At 48.5% G+C, this 20,021-nt stretch overlaps 1 protein-coding gene across 1 annotated transcript; it reads right to left on the reverse strand.

Annotated features, from left to right (window-relative positions):
- Positions 1-539: 539 nt before the first annotated feature.
- LOC124697708 lies at positions 540-3,677 on the reverse strand. The gene is made up of 6 exons (XM_047230252.1): positions 2,341-3,677; positions 1,865-1,965; positions 1,636-1,761; positions 1,442-1,551; positions 1,054-1,138; positions 540-744 (listed from the first exon to the last, which is right to left on the reverse strand). The coding sequence occupies exons 1-5, from the start codon at positions 3,675-3,677 to the stop codon at positions 1,064-1,066; spliced, it is 1,749 nt and encodes a 582-aa protein (XP_047086208.1). The 3' UTR covers positions 540-744; positions 1,054-1,063.
- Positions 3,678-20,021: the final 16,344 nt, after the last annotated feature.

Raw genomic sequence — 20,021 nt, forward strand, 5'->3', positions numbered from 1 at the left:
GAGGTGCAGTGGAAGCATTGAGCTTAGCTTGCAGCGTCACACCGACAAGTGCGGGAGGAAGACATCAGTTTCTCCATGGACTTGTCGGTAATTTTCTTTCTATTGAAGGTAGGGTTGTGTGTAAGGGTTTGTTGACCTTAATATACGCACTTTGGCTTCTTCGATTGAAAACAAATCACATCTAGATGTATATGTTGATAATTGGATTTTAAACTCTAAATTTATTTTTTATTTTTAATACCAAAGTAGTATACGTCGGTGACCTTTTCGTGGATATCAAGTCTCATTTTTCCCGATTCGCAAAAAAAAAATCTCATTTTTCCTGAATAAATCAAGTCCCTGAAACGTTACCCGTACGGCCGTACATATTCTGTTTGGCTTAATCTGAGGAACCGTGATCGAGTCAGCAAATTCAGAACTACCAGATCAAGACACACCCGCTACAATGGTCTGTGCGGAATGGAACTACTAACTGATCAAGTTCCCACCAGTAATCATCAAACTAGTCAAGGAGTTCAGGAAGTTTGGCACCAAATCCAGGAGGTATCTGCAGCACATCAATTACGTGCCAGGACAAGTTTACCATGCCATCACGAAGACAAACACTACAAGTAGTCTAGCAGCTAGAGGAAGTTAGTGGTCCAGAAATCATGAGCTACATTGCTAACAATTGCATCGCTGGTGCTTGTTGTTAATAGATAAGCTGACGTAGCCCCTTTCCAAGTTCCCGCTTCATTCCAGACACTGAAAATGGCCAGAGAAAAAGGTCTGGTTATTTTCTAACATGAGTGAGCCATCAATGAGGTGCAAATGGTATACCAATTATCAGGCAGTGACATATAGCACACATATCACTTATGATATCTGGAAATGGTGAAATGCAACAGTTTTCTCTAAAACTAACCATGAATTTCATGTGCAGCTAGATACTGCAACACACATGTTACAAAGCTCTAATCCATACCATACAAATTACTAGCGATTCTAACATATTATGCCATTGCATTTGATCCCTACCGTACAGAGGTAAGGGGGAAATTCAAACCCGCTCACCAGAGTCGATTCAGTAGTCAGATTGTGTTGGTGAGTGCATCCCTGAATCATCAGATGATCTATCCACATCAACAGAATCCGCAGCCTGCATGTAACCATCAAAAGAACTCTGTTATTCCACACTTCCCCATCAGTACAACAAACTGAACAAGTACTTGTTTGTTGAAAAAGCTAAAAGATCGTATCTATGTTTTCAATTGTGTGATGCCATTCTTGAAAAGAAAAGTTGTGCGCTGCTGGTTTAATAATCTTTTACATGAACTACTTCATTGATCCTTACTAATCGCTCTAATAAACGTAAGACATGGTAATAAAAATCCAGGAACCGCCAAGCAAACTACTACCACTAAGAAAGGTTTAGCTAGATTTTAAAAGTATGATATCTTGCCGTCTGATGTCTTTTCCGGGGAGTTTCAGGAGATGTCTCCTTGACATTGGCTCGTTTGATGCTTTCTGTTTTTGTTTCAGTAGACTTTGTTAGCGCTGCCCCTTTCTTCTCTGCGAAAATAGAAAAACAATTGAATTCAATTATATAGAACAGGGATCCAGGACAACGGAATAAAGAAACACAACTGAGGTTACCCCTTTGAATTAAGACTTCGGTCAGGGCAGAGACAATCCCCATAGTGCTTTCTGGATTCTTCTCCACTATCGATCTTGCAATGTCGAGCATTTCATTGGACAGGCTCAAATATCCTCCTTCATCATCTGCCATTTTCAACGACTTCTTCAGTACACGTAGTAGCAGATTCTAGCACACACATAATAGCTGACATAATTGTATTTCAGAATAGAGTGAGGCGATCATCACCAACAAGATTTGTCATCTCCTGGGCTTTGTACAGTAAAGCGCATCCGTATCTGCAATATGTGCTAGCACATTCTGGAGCAAACTTTCCATAATGCCCAGTCCTGGTTGTCAGGGTACTTGTTATACAAGAAGAACATGAAACCGAAAGGAATGCAACATGTGATAAAATTAAACAGCACGGCCGTAATTATCCCGTCAGCATTTTCCTGATAGAACAACTGACTACATGTTAAAGACATTACAAAGCACTATCTGAAGTAGCGTAGAAATAAATTGCAGCGGAAATATTAGAACATCTGGCATTCACTAATATGCTAATACCTAAACCAGAATCTCCAAGCATTGCTACCAAATAGGATTTTGGAGGCCATATATAATTCATAAAACACAAGAAACCTGAACACACATAGCACCAAAGGCTGGGCTACCACTGTTAACGAAGCACTACAACACTTAACGAATAGGTAGATTCTTACCTGATCTCAAGGCAGTCCCTGAGACACTGGACGGCGCTATTGAAGTCCCTGTTCTCCACGTCATTCCAGCCCTTGATAAAAAGATGCCCAGCCACTTGTAGAGCATCCTCCGCAACCTTGATTCCCCCCTCACATTTTTCCTCCTCATTAGGCTTGGGCTGTTCATGTAGTTGTTCAACTTGAATCTGTTGGAGCCGGCCATTGAGTGGGGCACATAAGTTAAAAACAGGTAGCACAAAGGTGAACAAATCTTTCTCAGCAACCATTTTAGCCAGCCCTGAGATCAGGTCAAATGTAAAAATGCCTTCAGAGGTACCCACAAAGATGACAGAGGATCCTTCAACGAATCCAAGTAAGGACTGGCCATGGATTCCAATAGTTCCGTGCAGATCGGAGTGATAAAATGTCCAGGTAATAGACCAACTGACATCGCCATCGTCCCTGGTATCCCTTGACCATATGCATATATTACCATCTGTTGCCTCGACGATACCAATTCCACCGTTCTGGTCATGCACAAGTATAAGACTACTATTAGTCTCACAAAAGTCCTCGTCAATGTCGGGCAATGCAATCTCAGACAGTGTGTTGGCAGACATATCAAACTCAAGAATTACACACCCATCTGATAGGAAATACAGAGATCTCCCTAACAGCACGCTGGGTCTCTCCCCGAAGAACTCTGAAAGGCCATAGAATGTAGCCACCCCGGCCCATGTATCTGACTGAGATGAATAGAGGAAACCTTTGATTTGTGGTGCTTCTTGTTCATCAGCCTCGTCGTCGAATTGTGGGTCATCATCAGAGAAGAGGAGCGCCACCTGAAAGTCGCCCCCGTTGCATCCGGGGCGATGGTTGCAGCCAGGCGCCGCGCAGACCACGGCCGCGCCCGGGAAGCTGCTCCGGCTGGCCTGCGGGGCCACCGGCACGCGGCGCTGAACACCTGTGACGGGGTCCCAGATGAGAAGGTCTTTGCGCCCCAGCTGGCCGTCGCGCTTAGAGATGAAGAGGGCACGACCGTGCCTGTAATCCAGCACCCTCCAGTGGCGGCGATCGGGGACGTCCTTGGGGGAGAAGGGCGAGGCGAGCGTGCGGAAGAAGGTTGGGAGGTCCTCGTCGTGGTCGCGGTCATGGAGAAAGCCGAAGAGTAGAGGAGCCAAGTTGCGCTGGTGGAGGCGGTGGGCGAAATCCGGGTCGGAGAGGGCGCGGCGCCAGTCCTTGCAGAGGTGGCTCACCCGGAAGAAGTAGAGAGGGTCGTCTGGCTGGATGCGGGCGAAGATGTCTCGGGTGATGTCGTCGGGGAGGAGCGGCCACTCCCGGTACGCCGCCGCTGCCATGTTTCGCTTTGGATCTGGAGGTGAACGGGGGAGACGGGGTGGCTAGTTGGGTTCGAGCTTGGCTTGGAAAGGAATGGGGATTGGGTTTGGCTTCGACAGGAACGGGGAAGACAGGTCCCTGTCTTTTTTTTTGCGTATAACTTAGAGAGCTTTATTCAAAAGAAACTAACCCTGACTGATGAGCCTGAATACTGACCAGCAGGAAGTCTGGAATACAATCTAAGAGCATCTCCAACAGGCGCTGTAAAAGCTCGCGCGGCAAAAAAATCGCTGGTTTGCCACGCGCGGGCGCTGCCGCGCTGCTTCAGCGGAGGTGGGAAAAAGGCGCGCGCAATAAAGTTTTTGCCGCCCGCGCGCTTTCGCGCTATCCCGCGCAGGAAACTTGCCGCGTGTGCTGCGGCGCGCGCTATAAACACGCCACGCGCGAACGCGTCCAACTGCCACTTCCTCCACGCGTCTGTCTCCCTCCCCGCCTCTCTCCCTCCCGCGCCGCTCCACCTCCAACCGCGCCGCCTCCGCGAGATGCCTCCGCGCCGCCGCCCCGCCTCCGGCTACCACGGCGAGCGGCCGGTTCGACGCGGAAATCCGCTCCGGCGAGGAGCGGATCCGCCTCGGCACGTTCGACACCGCACACGAGGCGGCGCGGGCGTACGACGCCGTCGCCTGGCGGCTCGGCCGCTCCCGCCGAACATTGAACTTCCACGACGTATTCACGCGGGAGCAGGCGGAGATGCTCGCGCCGCCGCCGCCGGTGATCACGCGGGGGCAACAGCGCCGGCGAGCCGCGAGCCGGAGCGAGCGCCTCCTCATCGCCGAGCGCGACGAGGCGCTGCGCCTCGAATGGGCGCGCCGCTTCCCCGAGGACGTCGCCACCACGGAGGCCTTCTACGCGCAGAAGGAGGAGGAGAAGGCGGCGATGAAAGCGAATAAAAAGGCGAGCCGCGAGAAGCGCCGCGCCGAGTCCGCGGCGAGGAAGAAGGCGAGGGCCGAGGCGGTGGAGAGGAGGAAGGAGGAAAAGAAGAACGTCGCAGGGCCGTCGACCATCGTCCTCTCCTCCTCCTCTTCCTCCTTCCACTAGACGACGACGTTGACGCCGGTGTCGGAGACTACTCTGAGCAGCTCCGACTTCGACTGGGAGTTCGACGAGTAGTCGGAGGAGTAGTTTATTAGTATTTTCATTTTAAATGTCACATTGTATCGTTGCACTTTTAAAATATGTTCGTATTTTCGATCAAATTTGCATAGTTTGTTTGTTGAATTTTCAAAAAAAAACGGTCGGATTAGCAGTTTGTGACGCGCGCGCTGCAAAATAGAGCCTCGGCCGGAGGTGCGTTTTTCGCACACCAACGCGCGCTGCAAAATAGAGCCTCTGCCGGGGGCAAATTCGCTATGCCGCGCGCCAGCGGTATACAGCGCGCTCAATCGCCGGTATAGCGCGCCAGATTTTACAGCGCCTGTTGGAGATGCTCTAACCAGCAGCTAGAAACTGTCAATGTGCAAGCAAGCTTTGCACAAAGATGGGCAGAGTTATTAGCTGATCTAGTAACATGCTGAAAAATAAACGATTGAAACTAACAACTAGCTCTCCAAGTTCTTGAAGGATAGGTGCCACAACCGGTCGAGAATCATGGCGATTGTTCCAGAGTGAAATAACCTCCAGGCAATCCGTCTCCATCACCACTTTAGAATAGCCTCGTAACCGAGCGAAAATGACACCATCTCGCACAGCTAAAGCTTCGGCGATGAGCGGATCAGTAATACCCTCGTAGGGCTTGCTCCAAGCACCAAGGAAGGCCGAGCGTGATCTCACGACCCCTCCAGCGCCTCCTTTCCGAGTAACCAATGATAGACCCCCATCTATATTAATTTTGATAAAGTCCTCTTCAGGTGGTCGTCATCCATGGCCTGGCAAGGTAGCTGCACATCTCTTTGGAATATCCAGCACCGCCAGCGATTCTTTGGCCATCTTGACTGAATGGACAGGGTCATAACTTCCCCTGTCATGTGTCCAACTATTCCTTGAACTCCAGATCGCCCATATTGTAGTAATTATCTTGGCCCGAACTGAGTCAGAAAAGCGCGAGTCACAAGTGATATCTCGCGAGGTATTAGAGCAAGTCTAACACGGATAAAACGCCTAAAAACTGTATAATAACCGCTGAAATGGGTTTCGGCGTTTTCGCAGCCTTTTATTAGGTCCCGTATTAAAATTTTCCAGTTCCGTCCCGGGTCCGCTCGGAAACCCGTAGGTGTGCGGGTTGGTGGCCTAAACTGAACGGGACCCTCTCTTCTCGCGCGAAGGAGATTTCAGCCCGCTCAACTACCATCCCCCGCGCCGCCGCCGCCCCGATCTCCACGCCCCCGCCCTCTCCGGCCACTACGCGGCCGGATCTCGCCGCCATGGACCACTCGCAGGTCCCGCTGACCGCGGAAGGCGTACCGGAGGCGCAGATGGTGTTGGACGTCCCCGTCACCGTCACGGGAGGCCAGCCGACTCCCGGCAAGGTAGCGGCCATGGTGTCCGCCACCATGACGGGGAAGAGGAAGCGGGAGGTCTATCAGCCCCAGGCGGAGGTCGAAGCTGCGTCGGTCGTTGCTGGGGCGGCGATGACCCCCGCGCCATCAAAGACGGGTCGCTCGAAGACCAAATCCGCGGGACCGAGGTCGGAGCTACGCCAGCCGGAGGCGGGAGTACAATTTAATTTTGTAAAATGAAATTTCAATAAAATAAAAAAAAAGTCTTCATGTCCCGTTATTGAGGACCTCGTTTAATAAAAAACGTTGTTTGGAAGCTTTATCATGACTCGCTAGAAAAACACCTAAATCAGATTGTAATCTGAAAAAGAAATTCCGTTCTAGAAAAAAGGAGCAATATCGTACTTGTGCTCAAGAAAAATATAAATTGCATTTTTATAATGGTCCAACTGAACGATAATTACTTAGATATGTACGTATATATGGAAAAGCAAAAAAAGATCAACAATCAGAGCTCGTCAATTAGTAAACCATATATATATTTTAGTTTATGGCTGTATAGTCAATATACCAAGTTTTCACTGCAATCCCGAGATATTACTACTACGAAAGATAACCAAACATCAAAAGGTCTCGTTCAAAATTTGATGGCTTCATCCGACCCAGGGAAATTGCAAAAGTATTTCACGATTGACACATTAGAATATAAAGGACTAGTAAATAAAATCCTAGATAGGAAATGGGTTGGTCTCAAAATAAATGAGTTGTTAGTTGTAAAACATTTCTCTCGTCAGACTTGAGCTTAATGAATAAAAGGAAAGGTTCATAGAATTTTTTCCCCTTACCCTCTCCCCGAACTAAATCGACCTAAGACCACTAATTTGTATTTTCCCACTCAACTAGCAAAAATGGATTAAGCCTAGTATCTTTTTTCCTCTGTGTATTTTACATCCCACGGTAATTTGCTATAGATAATTTCTATTAAATAAGATATTATATTTATATAATAAATTGTTATTTGATTTGATACATTGTGATCCTTAACGTTGATGAATTTAAAAAAATTGAAAGAGAGGGATTCGAACCTACGGTAAACAAAAGTCTACATAGCAGTTCCAGTGCTACGCCTTCAACCGCTCGGTAAACATAGTCTACATAGCACTCCAATGCTACGCCTTCAACCGCTCGGCCATCTATCCTACACAATCTTATTATGGAAAATAAACTGAGTGAATAGCGAGTTTTGTTATTCATGTAGGGCAGGTACAACCGCAACTGCTTGGGGGTTCCATAGTTCCATAGGAAAAAACCCCTTTTGATGTAAGCGTAAAGATCTTAGGATTTGTTACTAAAATTAAGCTCCTTATAAAACTTTGTGTTTTCCCGCAACCAAATAAAAAGAGAATGGAAGAACTCTTCTTATGGCATAATAAAATAAAGAAACCTTAGAATTATGTTTGTATAAGGTATGCTACACCATATTATCAAAATCAAAATAGGGTATGTATGAGACAATTGATGAATTTGAAAACACGAAATAGCTGATGAGAGGAGTTGTTGTTGAGAAATAGGAAAGTGGAATGAAATATAGTACTAGTATTAGTCAAATATTTCATATCTTCTCTCAATTTTTTTTTCATATCTCTTCTTGTCCAAGAAAAAGGAAAAGTATACAATTACAAGTTGAGCTGAGAGAAAGATTCATATCTTTTTATCCATTTAAAGTATATGGATTTAGAGCATATGGATCGATCTATTTCTAAGAATCAAGTGTGATTGTTTGTTTTAGTGTTATTGAGAAGGTCTAAGAGTCAAATGGCACCATCTCTATAATAAGTAAATATTGGCTAAAATTGAGAAGGTCTTATCAATGAAATACCGACCCCTTTCAATTCATAATGAGAGAGAACTAATTCTATTTTTTATTCTATAGATAATTTCGCTCCAAGAAATCTCTAGTCAACAATGAAGATCAAACAGAACTGAAAAACAACAACAATAAATAGTTTAATTATTATTACAACACGAACAAATAGTTTATTGTCAATACAACAAATAGTTCATAAAAATACAACAAATAGTTTTTCAATAGTACAATTATATCATATGAAACTATTGTTGGCCATTCCATGTCCCCCACTCCTCGACGAGATCATCTTGAAGCTAATCATGCACATCGGTATTTGGAATCGAATTGTGCAAGCCAATAAATAGGGCCACTCTCTCTTCTCTCCTATGCACTTGCATGGGGCATCCCATCAATTCATAGTGCAAGTAGTCATTGTGCTCACGCTTATTCTTGATGATCATGTTATGCATGATGACACAAATGTTCATGATGTACCAAAGGATCTATTGATCCCAAAATCTAGTCAGTTCTCTCACAATAGTAAATTGGGCCGCAAAATCCCAAATGATCTCTCCACGTCTTTCCTAGCTTCAGCTTCCGCATTATGGAATTGAAGTTTTTTACTTCCCGATGGTTTGTGAACCAACTTCACAAATATTTGCCACCTTGGGTACATGTCGTCTGCTAGGAAGTAGTCATAGTTATAGGTGCGGCCGTTTGCTACGAACTCCACCGATGGAGTTTCACCTAATGCAATATATGTCATCATTGATGACCGTTGCAACACATTGTTGTCATTGCATGAACCGGACATTCCAAAGAAAGAACGCTAAATCCAAGTCTCGTAACCATGCCACGGGATAATTCTTCCAACTCCAATGCATGCAATAAATTGAATAGATCATACATGGTAATCCTCGAGCTTTGTTGAACTCCAAAAGCCTAGCCATGTCTTGAGCATTGGGGTCTCTCAAGTATTCCTCGTCGAACACTTTCACAATTCCTACTACAAAGTGCTTGACACACTTGATAGCTTGACTCTCACCCATCGCTAAGGTGGTCATCAACTAGATCCGTTGGAATCCCATAAGCCAACATATGCAAAGCGTCGTTGACCTTTTTGTAAGTGATATGCGCAAGTTCTCCGGTGGCATTTCACCTTTGCTCAAAAAACATATCATACTTGGTCAGCTTCTCCACGACATGCATAAACAAGTTGATCCTCATCCAAAAATGGCAACAAAATTAGCTCTCGTGAAATGTTGGATTCTCTGAAATAGCTCTGTATCAACTTGTTGTGGCCATCGATCCTTTCGCGCCGCAATTTTTGTTTACTGTAAACAGAATCACCATGCTCCGGCCTTTTATTTGCATGCATACCCAATAGTATGGCTATGTCTTATCCTTTTGGGACATCCCATTCCTCATCGGTTGAATCGTACGACGAACTCATCTGCACACAAACGCTCATTGGACAACTCATTCAGTGAGCAAACAAAAAGGCTAAAATGAAAAGGGGAAGGTCATCCAGATGGCATACCTTCAAGTGCCTTGTGTGCGCCGCCGCTGCGGGCCGGGCGCGCAAGCGTGAGGGGCTACCGCAACGAATCGATGTCGGCGGCCCCACCAATTCACGTCATCCGAGAGAGCTGGGGGAGCGGCAACGACGCAGACGATTTGGCTGGTTGGACACGCAACAACTGATGGGAGCGGAGTGGCCTTGGTTTCCCACGTCAGTGCCGGTGGTGAGTCGGTACGGCGAGGTCGCTAGAGAAGAGGGTGTCGTTGCCTATTCGACGGTACCTCGGAGGAGGGATCCTCACGAGGGGGAGAAGAAGAAGTAGGGGCCATCGGGCGGAGAGTCCTCGGGACGGTGGTACGCGATTTACCCAGCTTCGGAACACCTGCACGATGACAGGGCCTACTGCTACTTGTCTGGAATTATCTGGGCGCTTTCGCGTTGTTATAATGAGTTGTGGTTGTGTCTCTAGGGCTCCCGGGATCCGGCATATAAAGGCGCCAAGATCTAGGGTTTACACGGAGAGTCCTAGCCGGAATACAAGTTGCCTAACTACGGAATATTACATTGCCGTGCACGTCAAGGATCCGCCTTTCCTTATACGCCGTACTGGATCCGGCTACCCCTAATGGGCCAGGCCGGATCCGACTTCCAGAGTTGGTCGGTGGATCCGGCTCCTCGTTCCGGGGCTGGACTTTATCCATCTTGATCTACAGCAACTGGGCCGCCCGATGGACCATACGCCACCATCACCGTCTATGGGCCACCCGGGCTTGCCGGATCTAGCCACCGTCGATGGTTGCTTGTAACGGTAAAGCACACGTCCGTTGGGAATCCCAAGAGGAAGGTATTATGCGTACAGCAGTGAGTTTTCCCTCAGAAAGAAACCAAGGTTATCGAACCAGTAGGAGATGAAGGTCACGTGAAGGTTGTTGGTGAAGGAGTGTAGTGCGGCGCAACACCAGGGATTCCGGCGCCAACGTGGAACCTGCACAACACAATCAAAGTACTTTGCCCCAACTTAACAGATGAGGTTGTCAATCTCACCGGCTTGCTGAAAACAAAGGATTAAACGTATGGTGTGGAGAATGATGTTTGCTTGCAGAAAACAAAAGAGAACAATGATTGCAGTAGATTGTATTTCAGATGTAAAAGAATGGACCGGGGTCCACAGTTCACTAGTGGTGTCTGTTGACTGCCAAAACCCACCGGCGGGCAGCGGCCTTGCCAACACTGTAGAGCCGGGGGGAGCCTAGAGCTGCGGCTGGCTGAGACCCCTCCGAGCGACGGCCCGCAATGCTCTTCTGGTCACACGCGGCGTTGCGAAGTGCAAGGGCGTGCCACCTGACCTATACCTGGTCGGGAAGGTGATGAGATTGCCTCGCTTAGTTTCCTGCAGGGCATACATGTAAACGTTAAATACGAGCCTCGATCGGCTCTCAGGTTATCCTGTGAATCGGCTCAAAGAGCCGATCCACCCATGATCCGTACGGGGTGTACGAATACTTGGTGGTCCTGCTTGATCAAGATGAAGCTAATGAGATCTACGACGATTTAGGGTCTTCACCACATAATCGGATCATCCTACTCCAGGTTGGGCCAGATGGCCACGCACGGTGCTCGTAAGCCGATCCTAAACAAGGCCAAAAAACCAACATGAAGTTGATCCTAGGAACATCCCGTTTAGGACTTGCGAACGCCACCCTACGTGCCACAGGATCCTCCCCCCTTTGTAAGGCCAAACTATTGCGGATATTAAACTAATCCTTGTAGAACAAGGAGCAATCGTAACGGATCAGATCTACTAAATAATGATCAAGCGGGGTGCCGCCCCCACACCCGAGATAGGCGTGAGGACGGCTAGATATGCAAGGGTTGCACTACGTAAGCATGCCTAAACGAAGAACAATGCTAACCCTAACACATCTAATGATAACTACGTTGCTCGCCATCAAAAGCGCTTCGAGTACGAGCAACGCATGAACAACGTGGGGCTTAGTGCTGCCTAGATCGCAAGATGCGATCTAGGCAGCATGTCGCTTACCTGATAGAAACCCTCGAGACGAAGGAGTTGGCGATGCGCCGAGATTGGTTTGTTTTTGGGGTTGAACGTGAGTTGTTGTTTATTCCATAAACCCTAGGTACATATTTATAGTCCAGGGGACTTTCTAATGCGGGCGTGCACTAAACCGTACACGAGACAAACTCTAACTTTTAATCTAACATACAATCTACCATAAAGATACACGGGCAATTCAGCCCAATTCCTTCGTGTCAGGCCGCTCCAGGATTTTCCATACATACTCTTCCAAGCCCACCTTGACCGCGGCCCACCTCCTGATCGCGGTTAAATCCTGGTGATAACACATGCCCCCCTGTTTTGGAAATGGAATTTCCAAAATCATTACGCTCTCGTCGGGTCATGTCGTGGCGAGCAGCGTAGCTGTTGCAGTATCCATCATCATTATGCCCTGTCTTCTCAGCTTCTCTGCAAAATTCGATAACCCCGGCGTCATCTCCTCGGGAACTTATACATTAAATCCTCACCAGGCTTCTCGTTATTTAACTGCGCCGATTGATTGGCTTCCTTCATCTCTTTCCTCTGTTCCAACCATCGGCACCCCAAAAAACCCTTCTGCGCCCCATGTCTTCTTCCTCCTCTGCCTCGTCGGGACTTTCCTTTGAATCCTCTTCCCCGAACCGATGCCGGCACCGAGCCCACAAGAAGCTCATGCGGCCAACATCCGCCGCGCCATTGAGGCCGGGGAGGAGTCGGACCATGACTTCTCCATCTGGTCCGAGGACGACCAGTCCTCTACGGACGGGGAGAGCGACCTCCGTTTCCTCGCCGGTGGGGAATCGGAGGAGGAGAGCGACGACGATCGCTTCTCCTGGGACGACTTCACCTCTTCCGAGGGGGTGATGGAGGAAGAAGAGGAGGAGGAGGAGGACGACGACGACGACTCCCTCGAGGGCTACCCACCAGCGAAACGCCTTCGTATGTGGTGGGATGATGACAGCAGCGACGACGAAGACGGGGATGAAGCCCCCGTGGAGGGCTACGGGAGTAGCGACGAGGAGCCCATCGGCAGCAGTGCCGATGAGAGCTCGGATGATGACGATGAAGACAATGACGGCCCGTAGATAAGACCTCTGTCATAGGGTCGGTAGTGGTAGATGGGGCAATGTATCCCCTCGTATTTCCTTTTGAGAGCAATTCGGCTCTTTATGTAAGAAATCCCGCCTATCAATGAAGCACTGTTCTCCACTTTGATTTTGCCGATTTCTTCTGAGTTTGATTGAGCCGATTCGCCTCTCCGCCAATGTGTAATAAGCCGATAACAACGCATCGGTCCTCCAAACAGAGCAATCTACCAGGCCTGTTGCCCCCCGAGTCTCAGCCAATGCAAAACAGAGACGAGGAATACGCGCATGAACCGTGTAGACCTGGGCCTGATCGTATGTGGGGAAGTTCCTTATGCAGCGTCAGCCGATTTGAACACAAACCGGCTTCTCTGAGCGGAAAGCCTTCAAAGTGAGCTGCCCCCCGAGCTCTTACTCGAGGCGAGAATGTGCCACAGCCGATCCTCTTTTCTTCCTCTGTCAGCCGATAATTTTTCGTTTCAGCTGTTTCTTGATTCTGAAGTCGATGCCTGCTTGCATCGGCTTTCATGTCCTTAAGTCGATGCCTGCTGCATCGGCTGTGCTCGAAAATTTTCGAATTTTCACTTTTATTTTTACGGCCGACCTGTGCATCGGCCCCCATATTTCAATACCCGTCAACAAAAGATGAGATGCTTCTGTTGTATACCCTCATATTTCCATATACCTGGGTGCCCCCCCGAGCCGATTCTGTCAAGAAAATTGATGGTATCGGCTCTGTTGGATAACATGTTGAACCCAGGCAGAGAGGTAGGTGAGGATAATTTTGGCCGATTGCTGGAATCGGCCTCCACGTTGCTTGTTCGTTGAAGGTTTTGTAAGTTCCCTTCGTAAATTTTTGGGGCCGATCACAAGGATCAGCCTCTCCTGGTTTGCCCATTGGTTTGATCTTGCTACTTGGTCGAGGCCGGATGAAACCAACCCAACCTCCGACTTGATGCGCCTGCTGTCGTCCACCTTGTGTGCTCCGTAGAGTCGTGGAGCGCTACGCTCTGTCGGCAAGACGAGTACCATGTTTGTGCCGGCCGATGTCTCATCATCGGCTTTCCTCTGTTTAGGGCGCCACTCCATTTTTCGTGGACGACCCTCTTCATCCAGGGTTCGCTGAACTTTTGCAGCCAGGTCAGGCCGTGCCTTCCTTAGCGTATGCAGGTACAACCTTTCGGCTTCCTCCAGGCCGCGCAATCGTTGAACCCTGCGCTTCGGGAACGGCTGAGTCCATCGGGGCACCACCTTGGCCGGTGGTACCTGTCTTCTTCCACTTCTCCCTCGTCTTCTGAATCTTCAAGATCTGCCCAACGAGGTGACTCAGCGCGTTTGCTTTGTGGCGGGAGAGGCCCTAAGCGCTCGAACACGTACACGTTGGCTGCCTCCTTCCTTTTCCGATTGCATTACGGGCAATTGCCGATTGTGGGCAATCGGCTCATTCCTGAATCCCAGCAGTGTCTGAAGAAGGGGCAGTCCCAGTGTCTGGCGTTGTCATCTTGCTCCCTGGATGCTTCCGTGGCACAGCGCTCGTGCTCCTCCTCATCGTGATCCTGCCGACGATATCTTCTGGCTTCTCTAGCCAAACGATCTTCTCTATCACCGTAATTGGGTCGCCGGCGTTGACCATTCTGACTAACATATTTGTTGAGGAGGTGATCAGAGAGGGGTCGCCGATATCTTATATTCTTCACCTCTCCCTCCGTGACATAGCGCTTGCCATCATGACGGAGCCGATCGCGTGGAGCGGCCTCATCTCGTATCCTTGCCGTGAGAGCAGCTGCCCTCATCTCCATCTTTGCCGGAGTGGTTTCCGGGCCCTACCATGTTGATGCTCGAACGAGGGACCTGGCTGGCAACCTCCAGGGTAGGTGATTTCTACCATGTTAACGGCGGGGAAGGGTTGGGTGTCGACCTTCATGGCGTATCGGTTGAAAATTAGCCGCCCCTTCTCTATCGCCGCTTGGATGTGCCGACGCCACACCCGGCGGTCGTTGGTGGTATGGGAAAGCGAGTTGTGGAATTTGCAGTACGGCTTTCCGTTTAGCTCTTTCGCCGTGGGGAACTTGAGACCTTCGGGAACCGTCAACTTGTTTCTCCTTGAGCAGGAGGTCGAAGATTTGTTCAGTCTTGGTCACGTCAAAATCAAATCCCCGGGCGGCCCCGGTGGCTTTACCCATTTGCGAGCCACAGGGGTTCCTCCCCGAGTCCACTCAGCCATCGCTATCTCTTGGCCTCCCGCGGGCACTTCATCCTCCTCCGTATCGACCATGACTACTGCACGTTTGAACTTGTCTTGGTACAGGTCGGGGTGGCGCTGTTCATATGCCGATAGTTTCTGAACCATGTGCGCCAGCGAGGGATAATCTGCTTGGGAGGCCATGTCCTTGAGCTGTGTTGCAAGGCCTGCTACGCCAACTCGATCGCTTCCTTTTCAGTTATACGAACCGAATAACATCGGTTCCTAAGATTCCTGAAGCGCCGGATGTATTCTGTCACCGTTTCCCCGCGCTTCTGACGTAGTTGTGCTAGATCGGCAATGCCAGACTCGGAAGCTTCGAATGGTATTGCATATGGAACTGTTCTTCCAATTGCTTCCAAGACTGGATGGAGTTCGCTGGTAGAGAGGTGTACCATCCAAAAGCCGATCCCGTGAGGGACTGTGAAAAGAGCCTCACGCGTAGCTGATCCGACACTGAAGCCGGTCCTAGTTGAGCCAAATATCGGCTGACGTGCTCGATGGAGCTGGAGCCATCTGATCCACTGAATTTGGAGAAGTCGGGGAGCCGATATTTTGGTGGCAGCGGGATCATCTCGTAATCGTCATGGTACGGCTTGGAATAGCCGACTGCCCTTCTTTTCGGCATCATGCCGAACTGGTCTCTCGGTATGGTACTGATCTGATCCGCTGTGCTGGCCGTAGGAGTTGCACTCTGAAGGTTCGCCGGGGTGGCGCACTTGGCCTGCCACGTTTGCTTTTCCGGCTCCGAGCCGGCCTGCAGGAGCTGGGCTCGGGAGTTTCGTCGGTGTGGCGTATTTAGTTAGCCACGTCCGCTCTGTCGCCGACGTTCCTCTGTCTTCGCCGGAGCCCCCGATGTTGTGGCCTGGTTTGTGAGTGCCCGGTCACCACAATCCGGCACATACATGCACGCGTACCCATGAGGGATCTCCTTAGGCGCCTCCATTAAGAACCGGTAGTCACTGGGGTCGCCACCAACTCTGTAGACGAGGAATGCCGGTGTAGTCGGCACTTCAGCAGGTGCTGCCAACGCAAACGGCAGCGGTGGACGGGACTGGAAAGGCAACTCTCCTTGATGAGTCCCGAGAGCTGGTCCTGACGGCGAGTACTGGTGGCTCATGATCTCTCGGATCACGCGAGAGCGACACGCTCCAGCACGTTGACCAAGTTCTCAGAGTGGCGGTGTAGCGAGTGAGCCACCAGGTAATTGATCTCCTGCCGCAGACCCCTGGTGCGTTCCTCCGACGGGGAAGAAAGGTCTACCCCATCGAGTGCACCTTCTGGTGAGAACCCCTTCCATCTGATGCCACCGGAACGGGTTCTCTGAAAAGAGCCGATGAGGTCGGCTTCGAGGGTAGCCTTGATCTCGTTGTATTGCTTCTTGAGGTCATCAGGCAGATCCTCGTAGGTGACTGGCGTGCCGTCCGCCATCTCAGATGTAGATGGCGGTGTGGTTGATGTAGACGATTGTCCCACCGGGCGTGCCAGAATGTGTTGACTGCCAAAACCCACCGGCGGGCAGCGGCCTTGCCAACACTGTAGAGCCGGGGGGAGCCTAGAGCTGCGGCTGGCTGAGACCCCTCCGAGCGACGGCCCGCAATGCTCTTCTGGTCACACGCGGCGTTGCGAAGTGCAAGGGCGTGCCACCTGACCTATACCCGGTCGGGAAGGTGATGAGATTGCCTCGCTTAGTTTCTGCAGGGCATACATGTAAACGTTAAATACGAGCCTCGATCGGCTCTCGAGGTTATCTCGTGAATCGGCTCAAAGAGCCGATCCACCCATGATCCGTACGGGGTGTACGAATACTTGGTGGTCCTGCTTGATCAAGATGAAGCTAATGAGATCTACGACGATTTAGGGTCTTCACCACATAATCGGATCATCCTACTCCAGTGTTGGGCCGGATGGCCACGCACGGTGCTCGTAAGCCGATCCTAAACAAGGCCAAAAAACCAACATGAAGTTGATCCTAGGAACATCCCGTTTAGGACTTGCGAACGCCACCCTACGTGCCACAGGATCCTCCCCCTTTGTAAGGCCAAACTATTGCGGATATTAAACTAATCCTTGTAGAACAAGGAGCAATCGTAACGGATCAGATCTACTAAATAATGATCAAGGGGGTGCCGCCCCCACACCTGAGATAGGCGTGAGGACGGCTAGATATGCAAGGGTTGCACTACGTAAGCATGCCTAAACGAAGAACAATGCTAACCCTAACACATCTAATGATAACTACGTTGCTCGCCATCAAAAGCGCTTCGATGACGAGCAACGCATGAACAACGTGGGCTTGTGCTGCCTAGATCGCAAGATGCGATCTAGGCAGCATGTCGCTTACCCGATAGAAACCCTCGAGACGAAGGAGTTGGCGATGCGCCGAGATTGGTTTGTTTTTGGGGTTGAACGTGAGTTGTTGTTTATTCCATAAACCCTAGGTACATATTTATAGTCCAGGGGACTTTCTAATGCGGGCGTGCACTAAACCGTACACGAGACAAACTCTAACTTTTAATCTAACATACAATCTACCATAAAGATACACGGGCAATTCAGCCCAATTCCTTCGTGTCAGGCCGCTCCAGGATTTTCCATACATACTCTTCCAAGCCCACCTTGACCGCGGCCCACCTCCTGATCGCGGTTAAATCCTGGTGATAACAGTGTCTCTCCAATAAGATAAATAGCATGTTGGGTGAACAAATTACAGTTGGGCAATTGACAAATAGAGAGGGCATAACAATGCACATACATATCATGATGACTACTATGAGATTTACTTAGGGCATTACGACAAAGAACATAGACCGCCATCGAGCATGCATCTATGCCTAAAAAGTCCACCTTCGGGTTAGCATCCGCACCCCTTACAAGTATTAAGTTGCAAACAACAGACAATTGCATTAAGTACTGTGCGTAATGTAAATAATACAAATATCCTTAGACAAAGCATTGATGTTTTATCCCTAGTGGCAACAGCACATCCACAACCTTAGGGGTTGCTGTCACTCCCCCAGATTCAATGGAGACATGAACCCACTATCGAGCATAAATACTCCCTCTTGGAGTTACAAGTATCAACTTGGCCAAAGCCTCTAGTAGCAACGGAGAGCATGCAAGATCATAAACAACACATATATGATAGATCAATAATCAACTTGACATAGTATTCCATATTCATCGGATCCCAACAAACACAACATGTAGCATTACAAATAGATGATCTTGATCATGATAGGCAGCTCACAAAATCTAAACATGATAGCACAAGAGGAGAAGACAACCATCTAGCTACTGCTATGGACCCATAGTCCAAGGATGAACTACTCACGCATCAGTCCGGAGGCGGGCATGGCGATGTAGAGCCCTCCGGTGATGATTCCCCTCTCCGGCAGGGTGCCGGAGGTGCTCTTCTGAACCCCCCGAGGTAGGGTTGATGACGGCGGCGTCTCTGGAACTATTCTCGTATCGTGGCTCTCGGTGATAGGGTTTTCGCGTCGAAAGGATTATATAGGCGAAGAGGCAGAGTCGGGGGGCGCCCGAGGGGCCCACCCCATAGGCCGGCGCAGCCATGGGCCCCACCGCGCCGCCATGTGGGGTGGCCACCTCGTGGCCCCTCTTCGTCTCCTCTTCGGTGTTCTGCAAGACTCCGTGGAAAATAAGACCGTGGGCTTTCGTTTCGTCCAATTCCGAGAATATTCGTAAACTAACTTTTATGAAATCAAAAACAGCAGAAAACAGGAACTGGCACTGCGACATCTTGTTAATAGGTTAGTCCCGGAAAATGCATAAAAACATTATAAAGTGTGAGTAAAACATGTAGGTATTGTCATAAAACAAGCATGGAACATAAGAAATTATAGATACGTTGGAGACGTATCAAGCATCCCCAAGCTTAGTTCCTACTCGCCCTCGAGTAGGTAAACGATAAAAAGAATAATTTCTGAAGTGACATGCTACCAACATAATCTTGATCAACAATATTGTAAAGCATATGAGATGAATGAAGTGACTCAAAGCAATGGTCTATAGTTTGCTAACAAAAAGATAATGACTAAACAACTGAATCATATAGCAAAAACTTTTCATGAATAGTACTTTCAAGACAAGCATCAAAAAGTCTTGCATAAGAGTTAACTCATAAAGCAATAGAATCTTAATAAGAGGTCTTGAAGCAACACAAAGGAAGATTGAAGTTTCAGCAATTGCTTTCAACTTTCAACATGTATATCTCATGGATAATTGTCAACACAAAGTAATATAATAGGTGCAATAAGTAAGCATGTAAGAATCAATGCACACAGTTGACACAAGTGTTTGCTTCTAAGATAGAAAGAAGTAGGTAAACTGACTCAACAAGTAAAAGAAAGGCCCTTCACAGAGGGAAGCAGGGATTACTCATGTGCTAGAGCTTTTTATTTTGAAAACATGGAAACAATTGTGTCAACGGTAGTAATAATTCATATGGGTTATGCATAAAACTTCCTATAAGTTGCAGGCCTCATGCATCGAATACTAATAGTGCCCGCACCTTGTCCTAATTAGCTCGGACTTCCATGGATTATCATTGCATTACATATGTTTCAACCAAGTGTCACAGGGGTACCTCTATGCCACCTGTACAAAGGTCCAAGGATATAAATCGCATTTGATTTCTCGATTTTGATAGATCTCAACTTAAGGACATCCATACCGGGACAACATAGAAAACAGATAATGGACTCCTCTTTTATGCTTTAAGCATTCAACAACAATAATATTCTCATAAGAGATTCTGAGGATTAATGTCCAAGCTGAAACTTCCACCATGATACATGCCTTTGGTTAGCGGCCCAATGTTCTTCTCTAACAATATGCATACTCAAACCATTTCAACTCATGGTAAATCTCCCTTACTTTAGACAAGACGAACATGCATAGAAACTCATGATATTCAACAAAGGTGTAACAGGTTGATGGCGTCCCCAGATAACATGGTTACCGCTCAACAAGCAACTTATAAGAACTAAGATACATAAGCGACATATTCATTACCACAATTGTTTTTTAGGCTACTTTCCCATGAGCTATGTATTGCAAAGACAAGGAATGAATTTTTTTTAAGGTAGCACG

Source organism: Lolium rigidum, chromosome 3, assembly GCF_022539505.1.
Source record: "Lolium rigidum isolate FL_2022 chromosome 3, APGP_CSIRO_Lrig_0.1, whole genome shotgun sequence".
In the NCBI taxonomy this organism is placed as follows: Eukaryota; Viridiplantae; Streptophyta; class Magnoliopsida; order Poales; family Poaceae; genus Lolium; species Lolium rigidum.